Genomic DNA, 26,764 nt, shown 5'->3' on the forward strand with positions numbered 1-26,764 from the left:
ATGCTCGTGTTGAGGGCTTCCTCGCCTCCTTGATGATGTTCATGCATTCAGGAGGTAGGTTGAGGTATCCAAACTCTAAGATTTCAGGAGCCAGATCGCTAGGTTGAGCTGTTGCGGATCTGGATGCTGAATTTCTCCATGGTTCTGCGTCAGAAGTCTGGGCGTGAGGCGCAGTCTTTGACGCGGCACCACTGAGAGTTCGAGGAACGTGGTGTACCAGGCCTGGCGCGCCCACGTTGGAGCAACTAGGATGAGTGTCATCGAGTGTTGCCTTAGTTTTCTCGCCACCAGTGGTATCAGAGGTGTCGGGGGAAAAGCGTAAGCAAATTTGCCTGACCAGTTCATCCATATCGCATTGCCCTGCGATTGGGGGTGTGGGAACCTGGCGGCGAAGCTTTGGCATTTTGCGTTTTCCCTTGTGGCGAACAGATCTATGTCTGGACGACCCCACCTTTGGAAGTACGGCTGGAGTACCGATGGATGTATCTCCCACTCGTGCATTTGATGGCTGTATCTGCTGAGCAGATCCGCCATCTGATTGTCCTTCCCTGGGAGGTGTTCTGCCATGAGGAAGATGTTCCTCTGAATGGCCCACTTCCACATGCTCTGAGCCAGGTGAGACAGCTGTGGCGAGTGGGTGCCCCCCTGTTTTTGGATGTAGTACATCGCGGTCATGTTGTCCGTCCGGACTAACACCACCTTGTTGCACAGATGTACAATGAAGGACTTGAGTGCCATGAAGATCGCCATCAGTTCTAGATAGTTGATGTGCATCTTCTGTTGCTGCGTCGTCCATAGCCCCTGCACCGTGTAAGTGAGCAGATGAGCTCCCCATCCCTGGAGGGATGCGTCCGTTGTCAGGATAACCTGTGGCACTGGCTCCTGGAACAGTCGGCCCTTGCAAAGGTTGTGTGGAGTCCACCAATGCAGAGAGTTGTATGCCCGACTGGTAACCAACACTAGGTCTGTTAATTGTCCCTGAGCCTGTGTCCACTGATTTGCTAAACACTCCTGGAGCGGGCGCATATGCAACCGTGCGTGAGGGACTATGAAGATGCAGGAGGCCATCATGCCTATCAACTGCATGAACACTCTTGCTGGAAGTGAGTGTCCCGGTCTGAACTTGTGGATTAAAGACTGCATGCCGTCTATCCTGACCTGGTTTGGTTGCGCCTTGGCCGTCAGGGTATTGATTGTCGCACCCAGAAACTGTCGGACATGTGCCGGCTGAAGGTGTGACTTTGGGTAATTTAGCGAGAAACCTAGGTCGTGAAGGAGGTGAATGGTAGTTGACATGTCCGCGGCGCACTGCTGTTCCGACCTGGCTTGAACGAGCCAGTCGTCGAGGTAGGGGTAGACATGGATGTTCTGCCTCCTGAGGTGCGCTGCTACTGTCGCCAGACACTTGGTAAACACCCTTGGGGCAGTTGTGACTCCGAAGGGTAGGACTTTGAACTGATAATGCGTGCCCTGGATAGTGAACCTGAGGTACTTCCTGTGGGACGGATGTAGCGGAATGTGGAAATAAGCATCCTTGAGATCTAAGGTTGCTAAGAAGTCTCCTTTGTTTAACATAGGAAGAATTTGTTGCAGTGTAAGCATATGGAAATGCTCTGACAGTATGTACAGATTGAGGGGACGGAGATCCAGAATTGGTCTGAGAGATCCGTCCTTCTTTGGAATGAGGAAGTACAGGGAATATACCCCTGTGCCCTCCTCTCCCACTGGCACGAGCTCGATTGCCCCTTTTTGCAGCATCACCAACACTTCCTGCTGCAATAAGTGCAAGTGCTCTGCGGACATAGGTCTTTGCCTTGGCGGAATGTTGGGTGGAGTGGATTTTAACTCTAGACAATAACCGTACTGGATGAGCTGTCGCACCCACCTGTCTGTGGTGATGTTGATCCAGACGGGCAGGAACTGCTGTATTCTCCCCCCGACGGGTGTTAAGTGGTCGGGGGGCAGTGACAGCGAGTCACTGGCTGCTTGGGGCAGAGGAGCGTGAATTGTTGCCTCCTTTGCCGCGTCCCTTGTTGCTGTTTCCCCTGTAGCCCCTCTTGTTTTGTTTGGGGTACGAGGATTGTGCTCCACCTCTAGGGAACTGTGATTGGTGACCCATCTGTCCTCTGGTGATTCCACGGGCACCTGAGCGACGAAAATTATTGCCACGAAACTGCTGTGATTGCAGGGCCCCCATAGATTTAGCAGTTTCAGTATCTTTTTTAATTTTTTCCAGGGTGGTGTCAACATCTGGACCAAACAGTCTCTCCGGATTGACTGGTTGATTAAGTATGGTTGTTTGAATGTCAGGTTTGAACCCCGATATGCGGAGCCACGCCTGTCTCCTGAGCATCACACTGGTATTAATGGCCCTAGCGGCCGTGTCCGCGACATCAAGTGCACACTTTATGGCCGCGTTGGAAATCAGTTGTCCTTCTCGAATAATCATTTTGGTGCCCTCTTGAAACTGTGGAGGCAGGTGTTCGACAATCTGCTCTAGTGTGTCGTAATGTGATCTATCATAACGTGCCAGTAGTGCCTGTGTATTTGCAATACGCCAGAAATTGGCAGCCTGCGCAGCCACTCTTTTGCCTCCTGCCTCTAGCACTTTGGACTCCTTATCCGGGGGAGGAGCTTCACCCGTTGATTGGGAGTTGGCCCTTTTTCTTGCGTTTGCGACCACCAGGGAGTCAAGCGGCAACTGTCCTCGAATGTACGCAGGGTCCGCAGGCGCTGGTCTGTACTTTTTTTCAATACGTGGGTTGACCACCCTTGCCCTGGTAGGTTCCTTAAAGATGTCCGCCGCATGCTTGAGGACCCCTTTAAGCATGGGCAGTGTCTTGACAGTTTTTTCCGAAACCGAAAAAGTGTCGAACAGAAAGTCTTCCTCCACTGGGTCAGCATGCATGTCCACATCATGGTTAGCAGCTGCCCTCTCAATGAGTGCATGAAAACCTGCAGAATCCTCTGTAGGGGAAGCACGTGTATCGAAAGTCTGTGGGTCTTGTCCCATATCTTGGGTGCCTTGGTCCCCAATGACATCATATGAATCTGGCTGTGCCTCAGGTTCATTGACTGGGAATGTATATTGTTCATCTTCAGCATAGCCCTCACTTTCAGAGTGGTCTGGAGACGGTGTCGGGCTCCTTCTTGGAGGAGGCTGGATAGGTTCCATGAGGCCTGAGGCGTCATGTTGGTACTTCTTCTTCTTTAGGGGGATGACATAGGATTCCACCGGCTGCGAAGTGATTTTCCTTTTGTAAAGGGTTAACTTCCCCGTGTCCGCATCTATGAAGCACTCCGAATCCTCTTCTTGGTCGTGCACATGACCTGAAGATGCCCTTGCCGAAGAAGATTCCGACTTCTTTGGCGTCGATTTCGATGAAAAAGCCTTCGGCGCCACTTTTGGTGGTAGAAGGAAGAGGAGTTTACTTGCGGGCTTGACCGGGACGTCTGCCTCCTTTTGCGTCGATGGCGTTGGCGCCGACGATGAAAAAGCCTTCTCCCTAATTCTTTGCAGTGAAGGAGCAACGAGAGATGTGTCGGTAACCGATGTCTTTGGCACCGACGAGGTGGCCTTGCCTTCGGATGCGACGTTCCGTTGGTCTTTTGGAGGGATGGACGGCGCCGACCTCGAGTCCTTGGAGCGATGCGCCGATGTTCCTGTTGGAGCCGGGGCTGCGTCGCTTGCTTTGGCTGGCTTTGCCGGCGCCGGCGCGCTTGTCTTGTGCGTGCCACCCTTTTTAGAGGATCTCTCCTCCGGCGCCGATTTCGACCCTGTGGAATCGCCGTGTTTCTTCGACTTCTGCGGACCGGAGGTCGACGGAGTCGATGAGGCTGCCGGTTTACTCGACTTTGCTGTAACGACCGCCATCTTAGGGACGATTGAGTCCTTAACTTTCGCTTTCAGTTTCGGGTCGGCCATTTTAGGTGTAGTCGAGACCGCTTCTTTCAGTTTCGGTTTCGATTCCCTCGGCGCAGCAAGTATGTCCGTGGCCGGGCCAGCAGGCGGGGCCGAGGCTTGCGCTACAGGGTCTTGGGTAAGGCCGACAGGCGATCCCGCGACCCTTTCCTGATGTTCGTCAACTTCGGGGCATAGCTCGTCCCCTGAGCTATCTTCCGCGGCCCCATAAACCATATTGTCGTCCCCTACCTCGTCGACGTATTCAAGGCCTTGATCCACGACCCCGTCGTCGTCATATTCCGGATCAGCCTCGACCTCCGTCTCAGGCGGGGAGATTTGAAGATGATGGCTCTGGTCCTCCTCTTCTTGGTCGTCGAAGATGTTTTCCGGATCCGGGGCCGTCTGCTTGGCCACCAGGCGCACCGCGCGCCGAATCGTGAGAGTCTTCTTCGACCTGAAACTCGCACAGGCCCTGCAACTTCCTTCGTCATGGTCTGGCGAAAGGCATTTATTACAGACCGGGTGCACGTCTATATGTGGGTATTTGGACCCACAGAGCGGACACAGCTTAAACGGAGTCCGCTCCATGTTGGGAACTTGGTGTCGAGTCGCGATGAGAAGGCCTCGATGTCCAAAGAGTTGGAAAAACTCCGCTGATTCCGGCTCCGAGAGACGGAAGAACTCGAGACCGTACGCAAACAATACCGACGTAAAGAACCCAAAGCCTTTTGGCCTTTAGAAATGATGTTTTTTTCGGTTCCGACGGAGAGACGTCGAGACCGCATCCGAACCCAATGGCGGAAAAAAACAATCTGGGGATGGAGCCGATGCCCATGCGCACTGTAGTCCAGGGGAGGAGCCACCCATCTCAGGATACTTCGAAGACTCTTCCAGGACAACAATGTGCGATCATCCGGACCCAACACTAGGTGGCGATCTAATGCTAAGATATGAATTTAGCAGCCCACATGCCTCGAACACAGCAAGAAGCTAGGGAAGAGGAGCTGGCCTAACGGCTAGGGCGGTCAATTTCAAATCTGGGGAACCGGGTTGGAGTCTTGGCAAAGATGCGCAACATCCTGTGATTCTGGGCAAAACACTTAATCCTCCTGTGCCTAACAAAATTGAATGTGTCCTCATGTAACACAACTGGTGCTCTTGTAAAGCGCTCTGATTCCAATACCTACGGGTCAAGTTTCCGCTATATAAAACTCTGTAAAAAAAAAAGCTCTAGATAGTTGATGCGCATAGCTTTGTACTTGTCCCAGAGACCTTGAATTATTCAAATTGTAAAGATGGGTACCCCGACCTGTGAGATGCGTCAGCTGTTAGCACGATCTGTGGAACAGGGTCGATGAGGGGCAGCCCTTTTGATAAGTTTGATGCGTTCCACCACTGCAGAGAGTGATGGGTGCGGCTGTCTACCAACACTAGATTTGTTAATGGAATGTGAGAGTGGTTCCACTGACGTGCTAAGCATTCTTATAGGGGAAGCATGTGTAACCTTGCATGAGGCACTATTGCGATGCATGGTACCATCATTCCTAGCAGTTGCATGTACATCCTGACTGCTCAGTATTGATTGGCCTGAAGCTGCATTAGCAGAGATTGTATATTCTGAATTTTTCCTGCATTGGGAGTGGCTAGAGCTGTGCAAGTGTTTAGAGTCGCTCCTAGATAGGACTGTATTGGTGAAGGCTGAAGGTGAGAATTCTGAGCACTGACTGTTAAACCCAATTAGTAGAGTAGGTCTAATGTAGTCTGAGTGTGATGTAGAAACTTTTGGCGTGTGCTGGCTTTGATGAGCCTGTCGTCCAGATATGGGAAGAAATAAATCTGTTGTCTTCTGAGATGTGCTGCTACTACTGCTAGACAGGATATGCGGCTGCTCTGGAAATTAGCTCCAGATAGGAAACAAACATCTGGAGGTGAAGGTTTCACAGGATATAGGTCTGGATCATTATCAATGGGGGATCAATATTCTAATCATCCCATTGATCTGTAGGTAAAGGAACATTGTCATTGTCATCATTATTATCCCCATCTTCTAATCAGTCTGTGTGTGACAAATCCCTGTGGTGTTGTGTAATGTATCTGAGCCGGGCAGTATTGGTAAAGGTGAGGCCGGTGGTGGAAAGAATGGCAAAGAAGAATGGATAGGACTTGTAACAATGTGTTTTGTCTTCTTAAAGGTAATCTTGTATCCAGTGTCCTCTGAACTGACTTTCTACTTGGGAGGAGTTTTGGCTAATATATGACCAGTGTCTGTCCTTTATAATGTCAAAGATTGATTCCGGGGAATCTGAAATATCTTCTTTCGATTTCGGCCTCAAAAGTTTTGGTGCCGAACCGACTTGTCGTTGGAACTGTAAGGTTTCGGCTCCAAAGCGGGCTTTTGTTTCAAAACGAGGATTTCAGGTCCAAACCAGATTTGTCTTTCGGAGCGGAGTGTTTCAGGTTCGAAGATTATCTGTCTCAGCTCAATCTCAAACCGGAAGGCTTGACCATTGTTTTGGTGCCGGGTCCGAGTTGGGGGGGTCAGAAACATCGTCTCGGTGCAGACCAAGGCCCGAAGGCCGAGGTGGTGCCGAAGCCTTATGTTTGGTAAAAGATTGTTTTTTGGAGTATGGGTCTTTTGGTATTCACAATACCCTGTCCCACTAGAAAGACTTCTGACTCCCACTCGATCTCGAAGTCGGAATCTAATTCTGGGATCGAGAAGGCCTCCTCTTCTTCCGCAGCTGCTGCTTCTTCTTCCCATTTGGATTCTTCTCTGAAGATATCCGGAGCCTGTTGAGTGCCTTGGCTTTGCTTTTCTCGTTGTTGGGCCCGACGATCTCCAAGTGTCTTTTTCGACCTGAACAAACAACAGGCTCACAGTCTTCTTCCTTGTTTCTCCGGTGATAAGCACAAGTTGCAGACCTGGTGTAGATCGGTGCAAGGGTACTTGGAGTGGCACAGAAGACAGAATTGAAACGGAGTTCGTTCCATTGGCAGAGGGGTGGATCGACATGGCTAGGCCCGGAGGCCTCCTACGATGTATTCGATTGAAGATTAGAGACTCTCCTGATCGCATAGATAAGCGGAGAGGAGAATGCGTATGATAACAATACCGTAGAGTGGATTGTGCAGCGGGAGAACCCGAAGGACAGTTTCGAACTGGAGCGCATAAATACACGTCTGAACCCAATGGCGAGAAACAAAAATCTAACAATGGAGCTGATGCCTATGCGCAGTATCACCCAAAGGAGGAGTCACCTTACCTTGTGACTAGGAAAGACTTCTTCGAAGAAAAACAACTTGCAAATATCCGAACCCAACACTAGATGGCAGGAGTATGTAAAGCATGTGTATCTACAGCACACATGCCTCGAAATGTAGGTTTATTACAAAAGAAAAGCACAAACAAACTTGAGCATACTCTGCTACTGCTTGCACATTTCTAGCCAACTGGAAACTGGCTTCACACATTCATGATTCATCAGAAACAATTCATCAATCAGGGGTTTGTAAAGCACAGCTATTCAGCTTTGAGGGTCTAAAGGAGCAGGGGGAAGGCTGCTGAGCCGTCTGGGCGCTGGGGTTCAGTCAAAGAGCCAGGTGTCAAGATGCTTCCTAAATTGGGTCAGCGACGGGGATTGCCAGAGGCATGGTGTTCCAGGTTTGGTGGCAAGGTAGGAGAAGGATCTTCCTCCGGTTCTAGTCTTGTACATCTGTGGGACGGTGGCCAGGGCCAGTTGGGCGGAGCAGAGGCGTTTGGTGGGTACGTGGAATGAGAAGCGGTGGTTCAAATATGCTGGTCCTGGTTTGTGGAGGGCTTTGTAGGCGTGTGTGAGGGGCTAGAACGTGATTCTTTTGCTGACTGGGAACCAGGGGACTTCTTGAAGGTGTTCTGTGATGTTACTGAAGCGGAGAAATGCTTTGCTCTCATCGTAATGCAGACCAGTGAATATAGCAAAATCATGCAGCACGGCTTGCAGAATCACTACCTGTGTGCCTGTTCTATATTCATTCAGGGGCTCTCTTGTAGCAGCTTTAAGGTTGTATAGAAACATCTAACTGTGAGAGAAAGGTAAAATTACAAAATGTTACCCAACAGATAACTACTACACAGAGAGCGGTAGCGGGGTGCGCTTAAACTAGCATAGTGTGGGTGATGAGGTGTAGGCCGAAGTCTGCAGAGTTAGAATGAGTGTAGTTGGATCCACAGGTAATGGTCTCAGTCAGGCATGTGCCAGTAAATATTGTCTAAGCAAATGGCTACCACTGACCGTTAGCATGGCGAGGTGGCACACGCCATGCTCTAATATGGGTGAGGGAGCAGTCTGGTGGTCCCCCCATCAGGCAGTCTACTGCGGGGGGAACAAATTAAAAGAGCTTCTCGGGTGTCTTTAAGGACGTTCAAATCACAGGTGAGAAGGGAAAACAGAAAGAGGATCATAAAATCAAATGACAAGATGCTCACGTGTGCACCAGGGGCGCGAGAAGAGAAGCAAGTAACAACCCGGAGGGATTAGGGAGTAATAACGAAGCAAGGAATTACAGCTTCAATGTGTAAACATTGTTGTGATGCTTAACTTAACCCAACTGGTTATCATAAGGGGAAGTGGTGCAGTCCAACGTTCACAAAATCAATGAGTTATCCTTTCAGGGATCTCATTCCTTAAAGCCATGACCTTATCCTTCGGAACTACAAACAGACCAGGACGAAACATCAGCGCTGGAAGGAATCGGACCTCTCGCCCAGCGACTTGGGCCAGGGCTAAGTTTGCGGGCAAATTCTTTAATCCTGCTCTCTAAACAGATCTTACGGTCCTGTTGGCGACTCCGACCAGAAATTAAGGATAGACTTATTAGAAGGTTTCGGATCTCATGAAATCCTTTATTGCGAATCAGGTGTGGAGACAAGATGAGAAGTTGGTTTCTTTGTTTTACAGGAGTCTGTGACGCATGCAGGACAATCAAGCTGAAACAAAACATTCTCAAGTGATAAACACGATCTCAGAGCAGCCTCTGGTGGGTCTGCTCTGCCAGGGGGGCTTCAGAATATCGCTCTTTTAACACTGATTAAATGGGTTTAATAATGGTGTGCGTCAGAGGCAGTGACTGTGGGAGCCTTGCTGGAGTGACCTTAATCCAAAAGCATTTCACCTCTCCCTCACAGTTTTATCCTAGTTCCATCTCTGTCCCTTCCTGCCAACAGTTTTTGCCACATCCAGTTTCCTCCTCCATCCATCCATCCATGTAAAATCCCACATCTCACCAGGTTTTATTATCCTCTCCTCTTCTCATGCTCCCACCTTTTTCTTTCTTCCACTCTCTAACACTCCCACTTCACGTCTTTTACTCAGCCTCAGTCACTGCCCACTTACTGCCACGCCTGTCTGTACTCACCATCCCATCTCTCGTTGTGTACATAGAGCACAGCCGTAGCAAAGGTGGCCGTGGTGGTGCCAGCGGGCACTGTGGGGTCATCCAGGTAACCCTTCCGGGCCTCTCCTTCTCCTCTAGGGTTCCCCACGTACTGTCCCAGGACCACATCATTCGTTGTCACCTCGGAGATGCACTTCAGAACCTTCACCTAAAGGGGAACATCTGTGTTAACAGTGATGCAAGCGAGCACAGCGGGCACCACATACTGCAGGCACCACAACTGACAAAGCGCAGTGTGCAGACCACACTGTAAACCGTACAATGAACATCTCGCCACAATTAACAGCCACCCTGTAACAGATCGCCTAGACTGCAAAACCCACAACGAGCACCTGCAGACACCACACAACATAGATCGCACACTGCAAATGTTAGAATGAACACCACAGAAACAGTCACCTTACACTGCAGACACCAGCGTATTACGTTCAGTAAAAGCCATAGCCATCCCGGATGGCTACAAGATCACCCTGCAGGGACCGCACCAACAGACTGGGAGGAGGAATCGCCATCGTCCACAAGAACACCCTCAGAATATCGACCAGCACCGAAGACACCCTCAGCTTCGACAAACATCTGCACTTCCAGATGCACATCGATCCCAACACCACCCTCAGAGGAACCCTCGTATACAGACCCCCCAGACCTCGGCCACAGTTCAGCCACTCCATCACCGACATAGTCAGCTCGCACCCCTTGGCCTCCACAGATTACATCCTCCTCGGAGACCTGAACGACAGCAACTCCACCACCCTGTCCAACAACCTCGCCAACCTCGAACTCAAACAGCTCGTCACGAAGCCCACACACTCAGCCGGACACACGCTCGACCCCCTCTTTTCCGCCAGCAACCAGGTCATCTTCAGCCACACCACCGAACTCCACTGAACTGACCACCACTGCATCCACTTCTCCTTCAAGAAAAACACAGCACACAGCCACCGCAACGATTCCCCCACTGCAGCTGGAACAAGATCACCGAAAACCAGCTAATCACCACCCTTGCCCGAGACCCACCAATTGACCACACCGACACAGCCATCCGTAACCTCAGGCAGTGGATCGAAGAATGTGCAACACCCTCGCCCCCGATCAAGAAACCCTTAGGCAGACGCACCGACAGAAGGGCCATCTGGTTCATCACCGCCCGCCCCGCGGCACAACAATGACATTTAAGTAAGTGAACCCTTTCAAGCTGTCCCTCGCACCCTCTGATGGGAGGCTGAGGCGCTCTGCTTCAGTCAGGAGCTGGAATAAATGATGCAGCACTGAGCTCACAGTCCTGGTGGGAGTGCTGCGACCCTGGGCTCAGAGTCCTGAAATGAGTGCTGCGGCCCTAGGCTCTGTGTCCTGGAATGCGTGCTGCGGCCCTAGGCTCCGTGTCCTGCAATGAGTGCTGCTGCCCTAGACTCGGCCCTAGACTCTGTCCTGGAATGAGTGCTGCGGCCCTAGGCTCTGTGTCCTGCAATGTGTGCTGAGTAAGCATCTGTTCTTGACATGCAGAGCTGCAGATTCACATGCAGAGCTGTAGATTCAAATGAAGAGCCAGATGTTTCCAAGTTGTTTTTTTCTTCAAAGACACCGAAAGGAGGCGTCACCGTACCTCTTCGAAGACAAAAACAACCTGCAAACATCCGGATCCAACACTAGATGGCTGGAGTATGCAAAGCATGTGAATCTACAGCACACCTGCCTCGAACAGGCAGTTATTTGAGTGAGTTTGAGTGCAAATCGTAGCACAGCATTGTCGTGCAGCTCATATGGAGAAGGGTGGGCCTGGCCTGGTGGATCATTTCACCGGTGCACCAAGAACCGACACGAAGCAGGAGTAGTCAGCAGGAGTGGCGAGATGTCAGGCTGCAGCGCTAGGGTCTCCGAAGGTTAGCACTGTCCTCTATGTGCTTTCTTACGCAGAACTGAGTTGGCAGTGTCCGGATAGCATGAAACGGTTGAAAGCAAGGGTCTCGACCAAATTCCCACCCTGATACCTCTCCCATGTCTCATCCTCACTTGAGCAAAAATGCAGCTGTCAGTTGGGGACCAACCTTTTCATCACGGACGTCATCGGAGTCGGTAGAGCAGGGCTTCTCCATGGCCACAAGACACAGCATCTGTAGGAGGTGGTTCTGCATAACATCTCTGGAGGGAGAAAGAGAGAGAAACCAATGAGAGAGAGAAACCAATCAGAGAGAGCGAGAGAAGGCGAGAGAGAGGGAGAGAGAGCGAGAGAAGGCGAGAGAGAGAGAGAGAGAGCGAGAGAAGGCGAGAGAGAGAGAGAGAGAGCGAGAGAAGGCGAGAGAGAGAAAGAGAGAGAGAAAGAGAGAGAAAGAGAGAGAAAGAGAGAGAAAGAGAGAGAAAGAGAGAGAAAGAGAGAGAAAGAGAGAGAAAGAAAGAGAAAGAGAGAAAGAGAGAGAGAGAGAGAGAGAGAGAAGCCTATGTGAGATAGAGACAGCACTCACAAACAACTCCTGGACTTCTGAGCAGCGATTACACCAAACGGCCCTCTAACCCTCGCTTCCTACGCTCTGTCCATCATCTCCCTGTGTTTGCTTTGTTCACCCTAAAGTGTCAGGGTATGCCCGGACGTGGGTCCCGTGCTCACTAAGCCACTGGAGTCAAGATTTCTTGACTGAAGACGTCTGTTAGCCAGAAACCGGTCCTAGGATGCTTGATTCCGGTCCAGGGAAGACATGGCTTGGCAGTTCGGGCTGGACTGTTCTCATGAGGCACAGGGTCAAGTCTGATTTGCATATGGCTGTGTCTGAACTGAGGTGGTGGAGTGAGGTAAAGAAGGACGATGGATTCAACCCAGATCTGTGACTGGGGGAGAGTGTATGAAAAGTTTCGGCGCTCCTTCCATCATCCCCTTGAGTTTATACAAATAACAATGCAATGCCAATTCATAAAGCGGTGTTCTCTCGCTTTGTTTGCTTAACTGCAAATGCACTAATTGTACAATGTTGTCTTTGATTCAACTATTACACGTGCATGATTCTACTAAGTTGTATTTCATAATCCTTAATACGTCACCTGGGCTGTACCCCTCGCCCTCCCACTGTCAAGCCTTCTGTCCACTGTGATTTTCTCTAATTGTCTCTCCTCTTTGATGTTAAACATTTAACACATTCTTTCGAACTTCACTCAGATGCCTCAAAAACGTGTCTTGACAGCCTACTCCGGTAACTGCCTTTGTGTGGTGCACCCTTCTCAGCCTGAAAACAGCAGAAAAGGCAGCCTGTGCTTATAAAACATTCAGAAACAGACCTTCTATAAGTGCCCACAGCCACCAACAGCCTTTGCCAGAGTCTACCAGGATTCTGGACTTCTAAAGAGCAGGAGTAAAATAAATTACATTTTTGCCGAGCTGAGCAGTGGCAGAAACGTGGCCACTTGTTTTACACTGCAACTGGGTGCAGCACTTTCTTCATCCCTCAGATCCTTCCAGCACCAGAGCCACGCCTAGCGGCCCTGACCAGGGAGTGCCAAATGATGGAGACTCAGCCAGGAGGCGGTGTGAAGTTCTCCTCCCACCCAGAAGCAGCAGTCTCAAAACACTACGGTAATTCACCTTCCTTCCTCACTGGTTCAAGGGCCACCATAAAAGCCCCTACAGACTCTCAGGGAAGTGCTCCAGGCCCACTGGACGGGCCGGCCCATGGCAACACGCTGGACGGCACCAGGCCCACTGGAGAGTCTTCCAATGGTGAGACACTGGCTTGCACCAGGTCTAATGGCGGCCTGCCCATGGTGACACGCTGGCTTGCTCCAGGCCCATTGGACAGCCTGCCAATGGCAAGACGCTGGCTTAAACCAGACCCATTGGACAGCCTGCCAATGGCAAGACGCTGGCTTAAACCAGGCCCAATGGACTGCCTGCCCATGGCGACACGTGGGCTTGCTTCCCATGAGATACAGTGAGAAGCTTTGAGCAATGGGACCACGAAGGACTAAAAGCAAATCTGGTTAGAAGGCAACTTGATACCGATGCAGAGAGCGCTCGTGGACAATACAGCCCGCAGTGAGCACAGCAAAGAGACCCTGCTCATCAAAGAGAAGGTCGAGGCCCTTGCCCTGAGCATCCTATTTCGGTGAAGACTGCACTAGACGGCACAGATGATCCGGCAGCCACACCGGACCCCCCGTTTCATGGCTGCAGAGTTGAGCTGACACCACAACAGACCTGGACTCATCATCTCAACTCATCCGAGAAGACGTACAAAGTTACTGAAAGTGTTTCGATCTCATCTAGCATTTGAAAGTTGTAACCTGATGGGCGGCGCCCGGATTGCCGGCAGGAGATGGAGGAATGGGTTCTAATAAAAGACTAAAAGAGAAGCAGTTTACTTCGACTTGTCCAGTACTGCCGAAGCCTTGGATCCAAGGTGGTTCTCTCTACTTGGAGTGGCTGACACTAGACACGGAACAGAAGCGTCACCCAGGACCTCCTCTGAAGGCACCTCGTGGTTCTTGTATAGCAAGAACCTAGCCAAAAAGGCAGCAGGACGCATTGCACGGTCGCAGGGACCGGAAGGGTCGCTGGCCCCTGAGAGCGAAATGTGGCTTTGATGCTTCATGATGTGGTGTTCTTTAGAGGCGCTTCTGCAGCTCTTTCTTACAGTGGAGAAGTCCTGGCTGCTCCTGCGGTAATGTTCCAGATCCCGGTGCCCAGAAGGATAACGCCTGATGCCTTTGTTTGATTTTAAACTTTTCTGTCATGTACGATGGTGTTCTGGCTGCAGATATGCCAAGGCCTACCCTAGAGGGTCAGCTCGTCAGCCAGGTATGCGGGGGGCTGGCTTGATAAATGCTGCAGGTGCTTTTGAAGAGGACACGGGCGGTAAAGAGAGCCAATGTTCTGGACAGTCAGATTTGGTTGAGTTGCAGGCAATGTTTGAGGAGTTTGGTGTTTGGAGGAGACTTCAAGTAGAGTTGTGTATCATCAGCATAGTGGTGAGGTTTTGTGGCGATATCTGCCAGCAGGCCACCAACAGGCCTTTACTGCTACCACAGATGCATGGCTAGCGAGGCGCTTCCTACATATCTTAGTCGCCGCTTAATGACAATGGCTTAAATAACGAGAACCCATTGCTGGTCCGGAGGGAAGCTTGGTGCCAGGATGCTTTTCTTTAAGCGAGACGTTTGTGCAGCTTGAATCACAAGCAGATTTTGGCAAAGCAGAGAAGGGCCTGGAAGAACAGTTGGTTTCAAGAGCTCTCCTCTAGGGCCTCTTCCGAACACAATCAGTATTCAGACTTGGGTCAGGGTTTGGACAAAAGAGCCCGAGAACCATGTCCGGGGACCTGAATGGTTAATGCAGTCCCAGTATCAGGGGGCCGTTGTGTTCCTCCTTACAGAGCTCTGTTTATGCGTGTCAGTGCGATGGCCAGGGCATGAATATATTTTTGTGGCAACTGATCTCATCACACACCGCTGAAAGTCCACGCTGCGGCAGCTCGCGGACTTGCATTGCTGTGAAGTCAACATCACAGGTATTAATTAAAGTAAGCGGCCTGCACGTCAGTGCCCACAGCTGTCCATTATAGTTAGATGGTGCTGCGCATCTGTTGTCCTTGTCTCAGGTGATGAACAGACTCATGGCTGTGGCTTTATCGGTCACCGTTCTGAGGATTTGTTTCTGACTGTGGTTATTTTTCATCCTCTTTTCTCCCTGTGGTCCCTTGTGGTGGTTTCCCTCGTTTCTGGACCTTTGCTACAGAACACTCTTGCTCTAGGGTATTTCCTAAGGGTCTCCTCCATTCCAGCGACCCTGTGCTATTGCACAGATCATCTAGAGTACTCCCCTATGCAGACCCTATTAAATCGCTGCCTTCTCTGCCTCCATTGTGTAGGTCTCCTATGCCCTTCATTGGATGATCACTTCTTCCGGGATCTTTGGGGAACATGTCCTGGGCACTCCGGAACTGTGAGAGCTGGCACCCGCTGAACTGTGAGAGCTGGCACCCGCTGAACTGTGAGAGCTGGCATCCGTTGAACTGTGAGAGCTGGCACCCGCTGAACTGTGAGAGCTGGCACCCGTTGAACTGTGAGAGCTGGCACCCGCTGAACTGTGAGAGCTGGCACCCGCTGAACTGTGAGAGCTGGCACCCGTTGAACTGTGAGAGCTGGCATCCGTTGAACTGTGAGAGCTGGCACCCGTTGAACTGTGAGAGCTGGCACCCGTTGAACTGTGAGAGCTGGCACCCGCTGAACTGTGAGAGCTGGCACCCGTTGAACTGTACAGCCCGTCCGTACTGAACAGACCCGCTCCTCAGGCCCCGCAAAGTCTAGTAACAGGCTTTCCGGAGGCCATGTTAGCCAGTCTTCGACAAATGCATATCTTCACTCTCACCACAGTGACTTTGAATATGCCGACTTACTCTTTGCAGTCTGCACATCTGAGCCAAAAGAAAAGCATGCCACTGCCAGGGCTGGTGGGCCAATAGTTTGTCAGTGCTTTTTATTCCCATTCTTCATTCGTTATGTTAGTCACCCTTGTGTTTTTAAACTTTGTCTTCAAGCTGTAATAATTCAAACCCAATAGTAACTTTTATTAGCACCAATAAGGATCATATATTTACCGGTGAGGCAGACAAGCTATAAACGATTTCTATACCTGTTGTAGGTACACCCACCTGCTGAGAAGTACCAGAAATGTTCTACTGGGAATATATGTGATTTTTATGATTATATTAATGCAAACATATGGCTGCCACATCTAGGTAGCAGCATTTTCTATCCTTTTTCTTTTTGTGTGCTATTTGCTTACTTTGACCAAAACAAATACTGGTTTTGGCACAAATGCAGTGGCTCAACCGAAGGCCCCATGAGCCTCGTTAGTAAAATATTAAGATTGCATGCTGGTGAAATTACTCTCAAGTCCTTCCATAAATGCCTTAATGCAGGGATTCTGAACAGAGATAAATGTTGCCTATTTTGCGAGTAGGAAGCAATGGCAGCACGTTGTAGGCGAATTGAAGTATAGGCTAGACCCGAAGTTTGAAGATGCAGCAAATATGAATGAATGGTTTGTACCTCTGGTTGTAATGGGTTAACCTTTTGATACGGTCAGTATATTACAACTAGGATCCCTTTGGCAGCATAGCAGTGTCTCGTCCTAGGCCTACGAGCTGGTTTAAGAATAGCCATATATTGCTGTGAGAAATGGAAGCTTCCAAACTAGGACGTTAGGAGTCGTATCGCAAGGTTCAGCTCTGGGACTGGGATGTCTTATTCTGCCGTGGTTCTGTGTGAGAAGCTCCGGGTTGAGGGGAAGCTTCTTGTGTGGGACTACGGAGAGTTCCGGTGGCGTGGTGAACCAGGACTGACGAGCCCACGTTGGAGCTGTGAGCACTAGGATGAGTGATGTCTGCTGGAGCTTTCTGACCACTAATGGAAGAAGTGGGAAAGAAGGAAAAGCGTCTGCAAATATCCCGGACCAGTTCATCCACATCCCCTTGGGTAGGGAGTGTGGGAACCTGGACACAAAGCTTGGGCATTTTTAGATTCTCTGGGGTTGCAAACAGATCTATTTGTGGAAATTCCCATTTTTAAAAGTACGGCAGTAGAACTTTGGGGCGGAGTTCCCATTTGCGGACTTGTTGCTGCGTCCTGCTGAGCAGGTCTGCAGCTTGATTTCTTGTCCCTGGTACATGTTCTGCCAGAATAGGAATGTTGTGATTTATCACTAAGTGCAAAATGATTTGGGTTTGGGCAAAGTAGGATAATTGCAGAGAGCGAGTCACCCCTCCTGTTTGTGTAGACAATACACTGTTGTCATATTGTCCATTCGGATTTGGACAACTTAGTGCAGTAGGGGAGGTAGGAACACTTTCAATGCTAGGGTAACTGATATGGAGACCCTGGTATTTGGGGACCTGTACCCCATGAATCATAAGATTTTGAAGGTGAGCTCCCCAACCCTTTAGTGAAGCGTCCATTGTGAGAATGTCTTAGGGAACTGGGTCTAGAAACTGCGGCCCTTTGGACAGGTTTTGTGAATTCCACCACTACAGAGAATGATGTGTGCGGTTCTCTATCAACACTAGATCGTGTAGCTGACCCTGTGACTGTGTCCTCTGACGTGACAAGACCTTCTTGCAGCGGTCTCATAAATAAACAGTCATGTGGGACTATTGCAATGCAGGAGGCCATCATGCCTAAAAGCTGCATGAGTATTTTGACTAGGACTTGGGTATTCGGGTTGAAGGTGTTGGATTAGTGGCACAATGTTTTGTATCCGGTCTGTATTTGGGTATGCTAGTCCCAAGTGAGCGTGGATCATAGCTCCTAAATATGGCTGTACTGGAGCTAGTTGAAGGTGTGGTTTTTGCAGATTAATGGTAAGCCCTAGTTGATGTAATAGGGTGAGCGTTTGTAGTGTATGCTGTTTGCAAAGTTGGGAGCAGTTTGCTTTCATAAGCCAATCTTCCAAATTAAGGAAAGACATGTATGTTTTATCTGCACAGATGTGCCGCCACTGCTGCTAAGCATTTGTGAATACCCGTTGTGCAGTGGTGACCCCAAAGGGAAGAACCTTGTATTGATACGTTTTCCTTGGAAGAGAAACCATATGAATTTCCAGTGTGAGGGATGCATGGGTATGTGGAAATAGGCAATCTTTAGGTCTAAAGAGGCCACAAAGTCGCCTCTTTTGCAATAGTGGCATCACTTTCTGGAGCGTGACCATGTGGAAGTGTTCTGATAGGATTTGAAGATTGAGTGGTCTGAGGTCGAGAATGGGTCGAAGTGAGACGTCTTTTTTGGTAATGAGGAAGTGTAATGAATATACTCTTGTTCCGATATATTGTTTTAGGACGGTCTCTATAGCTCCTTTGAGTAATAGAGCTGGACTCTCCTGTTGGAGGAGAGCTTGGGGCTGTATGGATAGTTTGTGTTTGCGAGGTGGAATATTTGGAAGAGTTGTGATGAGCTCCAGACAATAACCATGTTGGATAATGTCCAACACCCACTGATCTGTTGAGATGTTTTTCCATGCCGGTAAAAAATTCTGAAGATGTTCTCCGACAGGTGTAAGTGGCCCGGGAGACTGGAAAGAAAGTCCTTGTTTGGTGTTTGTATTTGCGGTCCTGGTATTATTTCTGTGATCACAGCCCTTGAAATTATTTCCTTTGTAGGCCCCCCGTAAAAGGTTTTACCAGTGGAGGACGGCCTCTGATTTTATAGAAAAACCCTGGGGTGTTGGTGGAGGCAGACCGACCACCGTGTTTGAAACTGGGCCTACAAAAGGACCCCCGATATGTGGGGGTTTGTAAGGGTCCCATTGATTTAGCGTCATCAGTGTCCTTTTTCATTTTTTCAGTGGCTGGGTCTACTTGAGGGTCAAAGAGGTGCTCCTTGTCAAAGGGGAGATTAAGAATTGCCTGTTGCTCTTCAGGTTTAGAGCCGGAGCCAAGCATGGCTACGTAAAAGAATGCTGGTGTTTATGACTCGAGCTGCAGAGTCTAGTGCACATATTATGGAGTTACTGGTGATTAGCTTTCCCTCGTTAAAAACTTCAGAACCCATTTGCTTGTATTCTTCTGGAGATGTTGAAGGAACTCCTCCATTTCATCCCAAAGACTCCTGTCGTAACAAGTTAAAAGAGACGAACGTTGGCAATACGCCACTGGCTAGCAGACTGTGCTGCTATCCTTTTACCTGAGGCGTCAATCATTTTTGAATCCATTTCTGCAGGAAGTGTGTCCTCAGTTGTTTTGGAGTTTGCTCTTTTGCGTGTATTGGCCACTACCAGTGAGTCAGGTGTGAATTTTTCCCCAAATTATATAGGATCAGAAGGTACAGCCTTATATTTTTTTGTTCACTTGTGGTGTTATGATTCGTGTCTTTACAGGGGCCTTAAAAATGCCGCCTGCATGACGTAGCACTCCTTTAAAGAGTGGTAAACATTGTGACCCCCTTTGAGCAGTGGATAGTGTTTCGAAAGGAAGTCATCTTCCATAGGATCTTTATGCAAGGAAAATGCTACTTACCAGTATGCATCTTGTCTTGGCGTGTAGGGCTGCTGACATTCATATCTTAGCATAGATCGCCGCCTAGTGCTGGGTCCGGATGTTTGCACCTTCTTGTCTTGGAAGAGTCTTCGAAGTATTACGAGATAGGTGACTCCTCCCCTGGACTACAGTGTGCATGGGCATCTTCTCCATCTTCAGATTGTTTTTCGGCATTGTGGCAAAGATGGAGTATAGGAAAGTAAGAGATGACCATGTAATTGTATGTAAGGAAGATAACCATGCAGCTGTGACAGGCACCGGGGAGGAGGGTGGGTGATATGAATGTCAGCAGCCCTGCATGCCAAGAACAGATGCATACTGGTAAGTAGCATTTTCAGTTCGTGGCATGTGGGCTGTTGAATTCATATCTTAGCATAGACTGTATAGCAGTATCTCCTCTCGCGGTGGTCACCTGTACCAACTGCAGCAGTTTGAAAAAGAGTTTTAAGGACAACCTGGCCTACAGCAGCTTGCTGCTTTGCTTGCACGTCAACACAGTAGTGTTTAGTGAAAGTGTGTATGGTAGACCATGTAGCCGCCCTACATATGTCTTCTAGGGGAATATTTCCTAGGAAAGCCATGGATGCCCCCATTTTGCGCGTTGAGTGGGCTTTTGGGGGGGGGGGGACTGTTAGAGTGCGCTTAGCCTTTTGATAGCATATTTGAATTCAAGCATTTAACTATCCATCGGGCTATTCCTGTTTTTGAAATGGGATTACCCTTATGTTGTGGAGAAAAAGCAACAAATAGTTGCTTTGTCTTCCTGAATGATTTAGTTCTGTCAACGTAATATAGCAGAGCACTTCTTACATCTAGTGTGTGTAGGGCCCTTTCAGCCACTGACTACGGGTTTTGGAAGAAAACTAGCAATTCTATTGACTGATTGATATGGAAAGTGGATATAACTTTTGGCATAAACTTAGGGTTAGTACGGAGCACTACCTTATTGTGGTGTATTTCCATGAAAGGTTCCTGCATGGTTAGTGCCTGTAGCTCACTCACTCGCCTGAGGGAGGTAATAGCGATTAAAAATGCCACCTTCCATGTTAAGAATTGTAGTTCACATGAATGGAGTGGTTCGAAAGGTGGCCCCATAAGTCTGGTAAGTACTAGGTTTAAGTTCCAGACTGGCGAAGGTGGATGTTTTGGAGGGATTATCCTTTTAAGACCTTCCATAAAAGCTTTGATAGGTGGGCCTCTGAACAGGGACACATGTTGTCTGTTTTGGAGATATGCTGCTATAGCAGCAAGGTGTAGCCTTATGGAAGAGTATGCCAGATTGCATCTTTGAAAATGTAACAAGTAACAGATTATGTTTTGGATGGAGGCCTCTAATGGATTGATTTGGTTATTATTGCAATAAATTACAAATCTCTTCCATTTAGCTGCATAGCATGCTCTAGTAGTTGGGCGCCTTGCTTCCTTGATAATGTTCATGCAGTCTGGAGGCAAGTTAAGATTTATTTATTTATAAAATTTCTAGAGCGCACAAATACCTTTCGGTGTCTCGGCGCTGTCCGAACTCTAAGACTTCAGGAGCCAGATCGCTAGGTTCATCTTATTGGGATCTGGGTGCCTGATTTCTCCATGGTTCTGAGTTAATAGCTGTGGCGACAGACGCAGTCTTTGATGGGGAACAACTGAGCGCTCTAGGCCCATGTGGGAGCAACCAGGATCATTGTGAGTGACTGTTACCTTAGTTTGTGTGCCACTAATGGAATCAGTGGGGTTGGTGGAAAATCATACGCATAAGCAATTCTGCCTGACCAGTTGATCCATACCGCTTTGCCTTGTGACAACGGGTGTGGGAACCTGGCGGCAAAGGACTGGAATTTTGAGTTTTCTTTTGTGGCAAACAGATCCATCTCTGGATGCCCCCACTTTTGGAAGAATGGTTGGAGAACTTGAGGGCGAATCTCCCATTTGTGTATCTGTTGGCTGTGTCTGCTTAGTAGATCTGCTATTTGATTGTCTTTGCCTGGTAGGTGTTCTGCGAGGATAAAGATGTTTTTGGGAATTGCCCACCTCCATATGCTCTGTGCTAGGTGAGACAGCTGCGGAGAGTGTGTCCCTCCCCGTTTCTGGATGCAGTACAGGGCTGTCATGTTGTCCGTCCGGATTAACACAGCCTTGTTGTACAAGTATTTCTGGAAGGCTTTCACTGCTAGAAATACTGCTAGCAACTCTAAGTGGTTGATATGCAGTGTCTTTTGCTTGACTGTCCAGCGCCCTTGTGTATTGAAGTAAGTGGGCTCCCCAACCGGTCAGTGATGCGTCCGCAGTTAGCACTACCTGTGGAATTGGCTCTTGGAACAGTCGCCCCTTGGAAAGGTTTTGTGGATTCCACCTTGGCAGAGAAATGAAATGAAATTAAATTTAATTTATAAAGCGCATGGCTGCCCGAGAGGGTCCCAGCGCTAACGAAAAAGAACAAAGAGAAACTGAAGGGGGGTACCGTTATTTAGGAATCATTGGGAAAAAGAAATGTTTTAAGAGCGTTGTTTTAAGAGCGTTGCAGAGAGTTGTAAGTGCGACTGTCTACCAACACTAGGTCTTTTAGTTGTCCTTGAGCCTGGTTCCACTGCCGTGCTAGGCATTCCTGCAATGGACGCATTTGAAGTCTGGTATGAGGGACAATGAATATGCAGGAGGCATCATGCCTATGAGCTGCATGAACACTCGAGCTGGCAAGGAGTGTTGTGGCAGAAATCTCTGAATGAGAGACTGTATGTTGGCTATCCTGGCAGGATTTGAGTATGCCTTTGCCACCGAGATATCTATTGTTGCTCCCAGATATTGCTGTATGTGGGAGGGCTGCAGATGTGATTTTGGGTAATTTATGGAAGATCCCAGACTGTGCAGCAGCTGGAGGGTTTGAGACTTATGGTTTGCACACTGTGCGTATGATTTGGCTTTTATGAGCCAATCGTTCAGGTATGGAAACACGTGGATGTGTTGCCTTTTGAGGTGTGCTGCTACTACTGCTAGGCATCTTGTAAAAACCCTTGGTGCTGTAGTTACCCCCGAAGGGGAGAACTTTGAATTGGTAATGGTAACCTATTGTGAACCGGAGATATTTCCTGTGAGCTGGATGTATAGGTATGTGAAAATATGCATCTTTGAGGTCTAATGTAGCGAGGAAGTCGCCTTGCTGTAGTAACGGGAGTACTTGTTGTAGAGTGATCTTATGGAAATGCTGAGAGTATGTATTGGTTCAGAGGTCTGAGGTCCAATATCGGTCTGAGGGATCCGTCTTTTTTGGGAATTAGGAAGTATAGAGAGTATACTCCTGTTCCCTGGTGTTGAAAAGGGACTGGCTCTATGGCTCCCTTTTCTAGCATGGATGTGACCTCTTGTTGTAATAGCGTGATTTGTTCTTTGGGCATTGGACGGTGTTAGGATGGCATGTTGGGTGGAGTAGAAGTGAGTTCCAGGCAGTAACCATACTGGATAATTTGTCTCACCCACCTGTCTGAGGTAATGGCGTTCCAGACTGGTAGGAATTTTGTTAGTCTGCCTCTGACCGGTGTTGAGTGCTCTGGAGGGAGTGTAAACAAGTCACTGTTTGGTGGCGGTGGAGGCTCTGGTGTTGTTGCCGCCCCGTCCTCTGCCCTTGTTATTATTGCCTCTATCACCTCCTCTGTCGGAGCCTTTATTAAAGGTGCTCTGGGTATTACTTTTGAATATAGATGAAGTTTGGGATATGTTGCCTCTCCCTGAGCCTCTGAAGGAGGAGCGACGAAAGGAACTTCTAGATTGTTGAAACTGAAGTGCGCCCATAGACTTAGCAGTATCAGTATCTTTTTTCATCTTTCCCAAGATGGTATCTACTGCAGGGCCAAACAAGAAATCTTGGTTAACTGGCTGGTTGAGGATGGTTGATTGCACTTCATTCTTAAAACCGGAAATGCATAGCCACGCATGCCGGCGTAGTAATACGCTAGTGTTTTTTTTGTGGTTTTTTTGGAAGACCTTTATTACACCATTCTGCAAGTACACAGCTTTTGGCCTACAACCCGATGGGCCGGCCGCAAATATAGAAACAGACGTGCATTCAGTTCCCAGTACACAGCCAAGATGCCGACAGCCAAAGGCCCGGCGGCATAGCAAGCATTGATAAAACCGAACCGAACTTGCAGCATCAATGACAAATCTCCTTATAGCCTTAAATTTCATAGATCATAATCAACTTTAGTAACTAAAAACAAAGCCCCCCCAATATTCCTCCCGGGTCTTAGTTGGACAGCTATTCGAGCGATGGAAGACACAACAAGCATAACAGGCGGCAATCACCGCATCATGGAGAGGCCCACAGTATAGAAACACCTGAGGCATTAATGAAGAACAACCAATATCTGCATCAATGATGGAGGACATCTTCAAGCAAGACCAGCAAAGGTAGTGTTGTACCACTGGCAAGACAACAGGCGCATGCCCGAAGTAGCATCAGAGGGGATTGACCAAGAGAACACCAACTGCCGGCAGCCTGCCGCACTCGAGTCAATTCCTCGCTGAGCGGAGCAGCTTGTTACGATAAAGACACTAACCAAGCTCAGTCATCGTCAGAGAGCTTTGCCAACATGTAAGTGGTGTACGGCCCCCAAATATCTCTTGGGCGTGAGCCCACTGGCAGCTCCTCCTAATAGCAGGTCAGCTGATCCCGACAGTACGCCATTTCCTGCAACCAGGTTTTTACATCAGGCGCCCTCCTCCCTCCCCAGCAGGCCGCCACTCTACGCTTGGCTAACTGTAGCGCCAATGCAACCAAGCGTCTCACACTCAAGTGAATACTAGACACCATGCCCAGAAAACATACGCGCGGGTTTATATCAACCGTCACTGAGGTCATGTCAGTCAGTGCTTCCGTCACACCCGTCCAGAACCTAGACACACGCGGACACGTCTAGGCCAAGTGTAGAAAATTGGCTACAGCCATCCCGCAACGCACACATGCAGGTGTGTCACGTAGCCCATATTTAAAAAGTTGCTCCGGAATGTAATACCATTGTTGTAAGAATTTATAGTGTATGAGCCTAAAATTCCCATTAGCAGCAAATTTGCCAGTCATAGCACAGCACTCCACCCAGTCATCATCCGACAGCGGCTCCAGCAGACATGCGTCCCATCTAGCCCTTGCAACCACATTCACATCACTTTCATCTTCTTGCGAAACCTTGTACAACTGCGAAATCATTTTCACTTGAGAGTTCGCCGTATACATCAACTGCAATGCATTCAGCGTAGGTGGTTCCATCGGGAAGGACGGATAGTGATCGCGCACCGCGGCGCGCAGCCTAACATAGGTGAAAGTAGCCATAGTGCCATTATTCGTTTAGTCCAGTATTGTCCGGCGAATCATCTGCTTGTCTGCAAGTCAATAAATTGGCCAGCTTGGACAATCTCCCCCATGGTGTGTATCCCAGCACCCTGCAACAGTTGAAGGGCACCCACATCGCTTGAAAGCGAAATGTGCGCATGATACAACAAAGGCATGGCCGGTGCAAAGAGTGGTAGACGATCCGCGCGTACACTGTACTGTGTCCACCTCGCCCTTCTCGTACACCGAGTGCGGATTTACAATCATCGTCTTTAAGGGCAATGGATAGGTCGCCCCAGCCTCAATCGCTACATGCGGCGTGTATGGTGGCGCCGAGATTCAATAAGATGCAAAGTGAGCTTGTGCACACAAATAATACAATCTCATGTCCGGTACTGCGAACCCGCCTTGCTCATATGGTTTGGTCAGGGTGTCCCATTTGACTCGAGGTTTCTTCCCCGCCCCAGGCCAGTGTAATTAACAAGGATTGCAGCATTGTAAAAAAGTTTGTTGTTAGAGGAAGTGGAATGTTCACAAAATAATATAAAAATTTGGGGAGCACCACCATTTTAATCAGGGCTACGCGATCCGCAAATGACAGGGGTAGCCGTATCCAGCGTGCAACCTGATCTTCTAACTTTGAAATCGCCACTCCGTAAATAGCATGGATTATTTCTTGGGCATCTCTGTGGATCCACATCCCTAAATATCGAACTGGTTCCGTAGCACATTCCAAAGGGAATTCTATAGGAAACGGGTGAGTGATATCAGTTAAGGGCAGCAATATAGATTTCCCCCAATTTATTGACAGGCCAGAGAAGCGCTCAAATCTGACGTATTCTCCGAGTACCCCATCTAAGTATCTGTCTGGCTCCCGGATATAAAGCACCATATCATCCGCGTACATAGATACTGCCAATGAGCGAAGATGAAAACACAAAGCCGAGGCTGCATGTCTTTGCCGCAAAATACACGCCAGGGGCTCCAAAATAATAGCAAACAATAAAGGTGATAGCGGGCATCCTTGCCTCGTACCTCTCTGTATAGCAAATGGCGCTGATATTCGACCATTAACTTGCACTCGCGCTACCGGATTAGTGTATAATAAGGTGAACAGGGACGTAAAAAAGAGCGGCACACCCATGCGATGCAATACCGACACCATGTATTTCCAGGCCACAGAGTCAAATGCTTTGGCAGCATCCAAAAGGACCGCTACCGCAGCTAAGTCAGGTTTGAGTAGATGAAGTACTGCAAACAGTGCTCTCAAGTTATGTGTCATCGAGCGCAACGGTACAAAGCCTGATTGATCCGGCAATACCATTACAGGCAATAGCAGTTGCAGGCGTGTAGCTAGCACCTTGGCAATAATCTTAACATCTGTGTTCATTAGGGATAGAGGCCAATACGACTCGCATCGGTCTTGCGGTTTACCCGGTTTCGGGAGAACCACTAGCAGAGCCTCCCTCATCGTCGCCGGCAATTTTTCCTGTTCAAAGGCCTCCTCCTCCAGTACCATTGCCAAATGCGGCAGTAGCAAATCTACATACTCTTTATAGAACTCGGACGGTAAGCAGTTGGTACCAGCAGCCTTGCCATTAGACAACGCCGCTATCGCATCTGAGTTCCCCCTCTGTGATGTGATGCATTAGAAAGTCCTGCTGCCCCTTTGAGAGCCAGACCAGCGCTATATCCTCCAAGTATTTCGCTATTTCTTCCTCACCAGAAGTTTTCTTATACTCATACATGTTGGTGTAGTACTGCGTAAAGCATTCTAGAATACCTTCCCCATCCGTCACTGTCCTGTCGCCGCCCCTAATTTCTTGTACTCCGCAGTGCTTAGCCCAAGGATCTTTGAGTCTATCCGCCAGTCGGTCATAATGTGCTCTATCGTAGCGTGCTAATAGAGCTCGTGTGTTTGCAATTCTCCAGGTATTTGCTGCCTGTGAGGCCACTCTTTTGCCTGAGGCTTCTAATATCTTTGACTCCTGTCAGGAGGGGGAGCATCTCCTGTTTGTGAATTATCTTGCTTTCGAACGTTTGATACAACTAGTGAGTCTAATGGCAATTGTGACTTAATATAAGAAGTGTCTGTAGGGG

At 48.9% G+C, this 26,764-nt stretch overlaps 1 protein-coding gene across 3 annotated transcripts in view; it reads right to left on the bottom strand.

Moving 5' to 3' along the window:
- The window catches only part of G6PD (glucose-6-phosphate dehydrogenase), a 193,070-nt gene that overhangs the window by 42,409 nt on the left and 123,897 nt on the right, over window positions 1–26,764 (bottom strand). For all 3 annotated transcript variants that reach the window (XM_086940135.1, XM_086940137.1, XM_086940136.1), the window contains exons 8-9: window positions 11,383–11,476; window positions 9,299–9,485 (exon numbers count right to left, since the gene is read on the bottom strand). In XM_086940135.1, coding sequence (XP_086796261.1) covers window positions 9,299–9,485; window positions 11,383–11,476 — 281 coding nt within the window. The remainder of the gene's footprint in view (window positions 1–9,298; window positions 9,486–11,382; window positions 11,477–26,764) is intronic.

This window comes from Lissotriton vulgaris, chromosome 10 (assembly GCF_964263255.1).
Source record: "Lissotriton vulgaris chromosome 10, aLisVul1.2, whole genome shotgun sequence".
NCBI lineage: Eukaryota > Metazoa > Chordata > Amphibia > Caudata > Salamandridae > Lissotriton > Lissotriton vulgaris.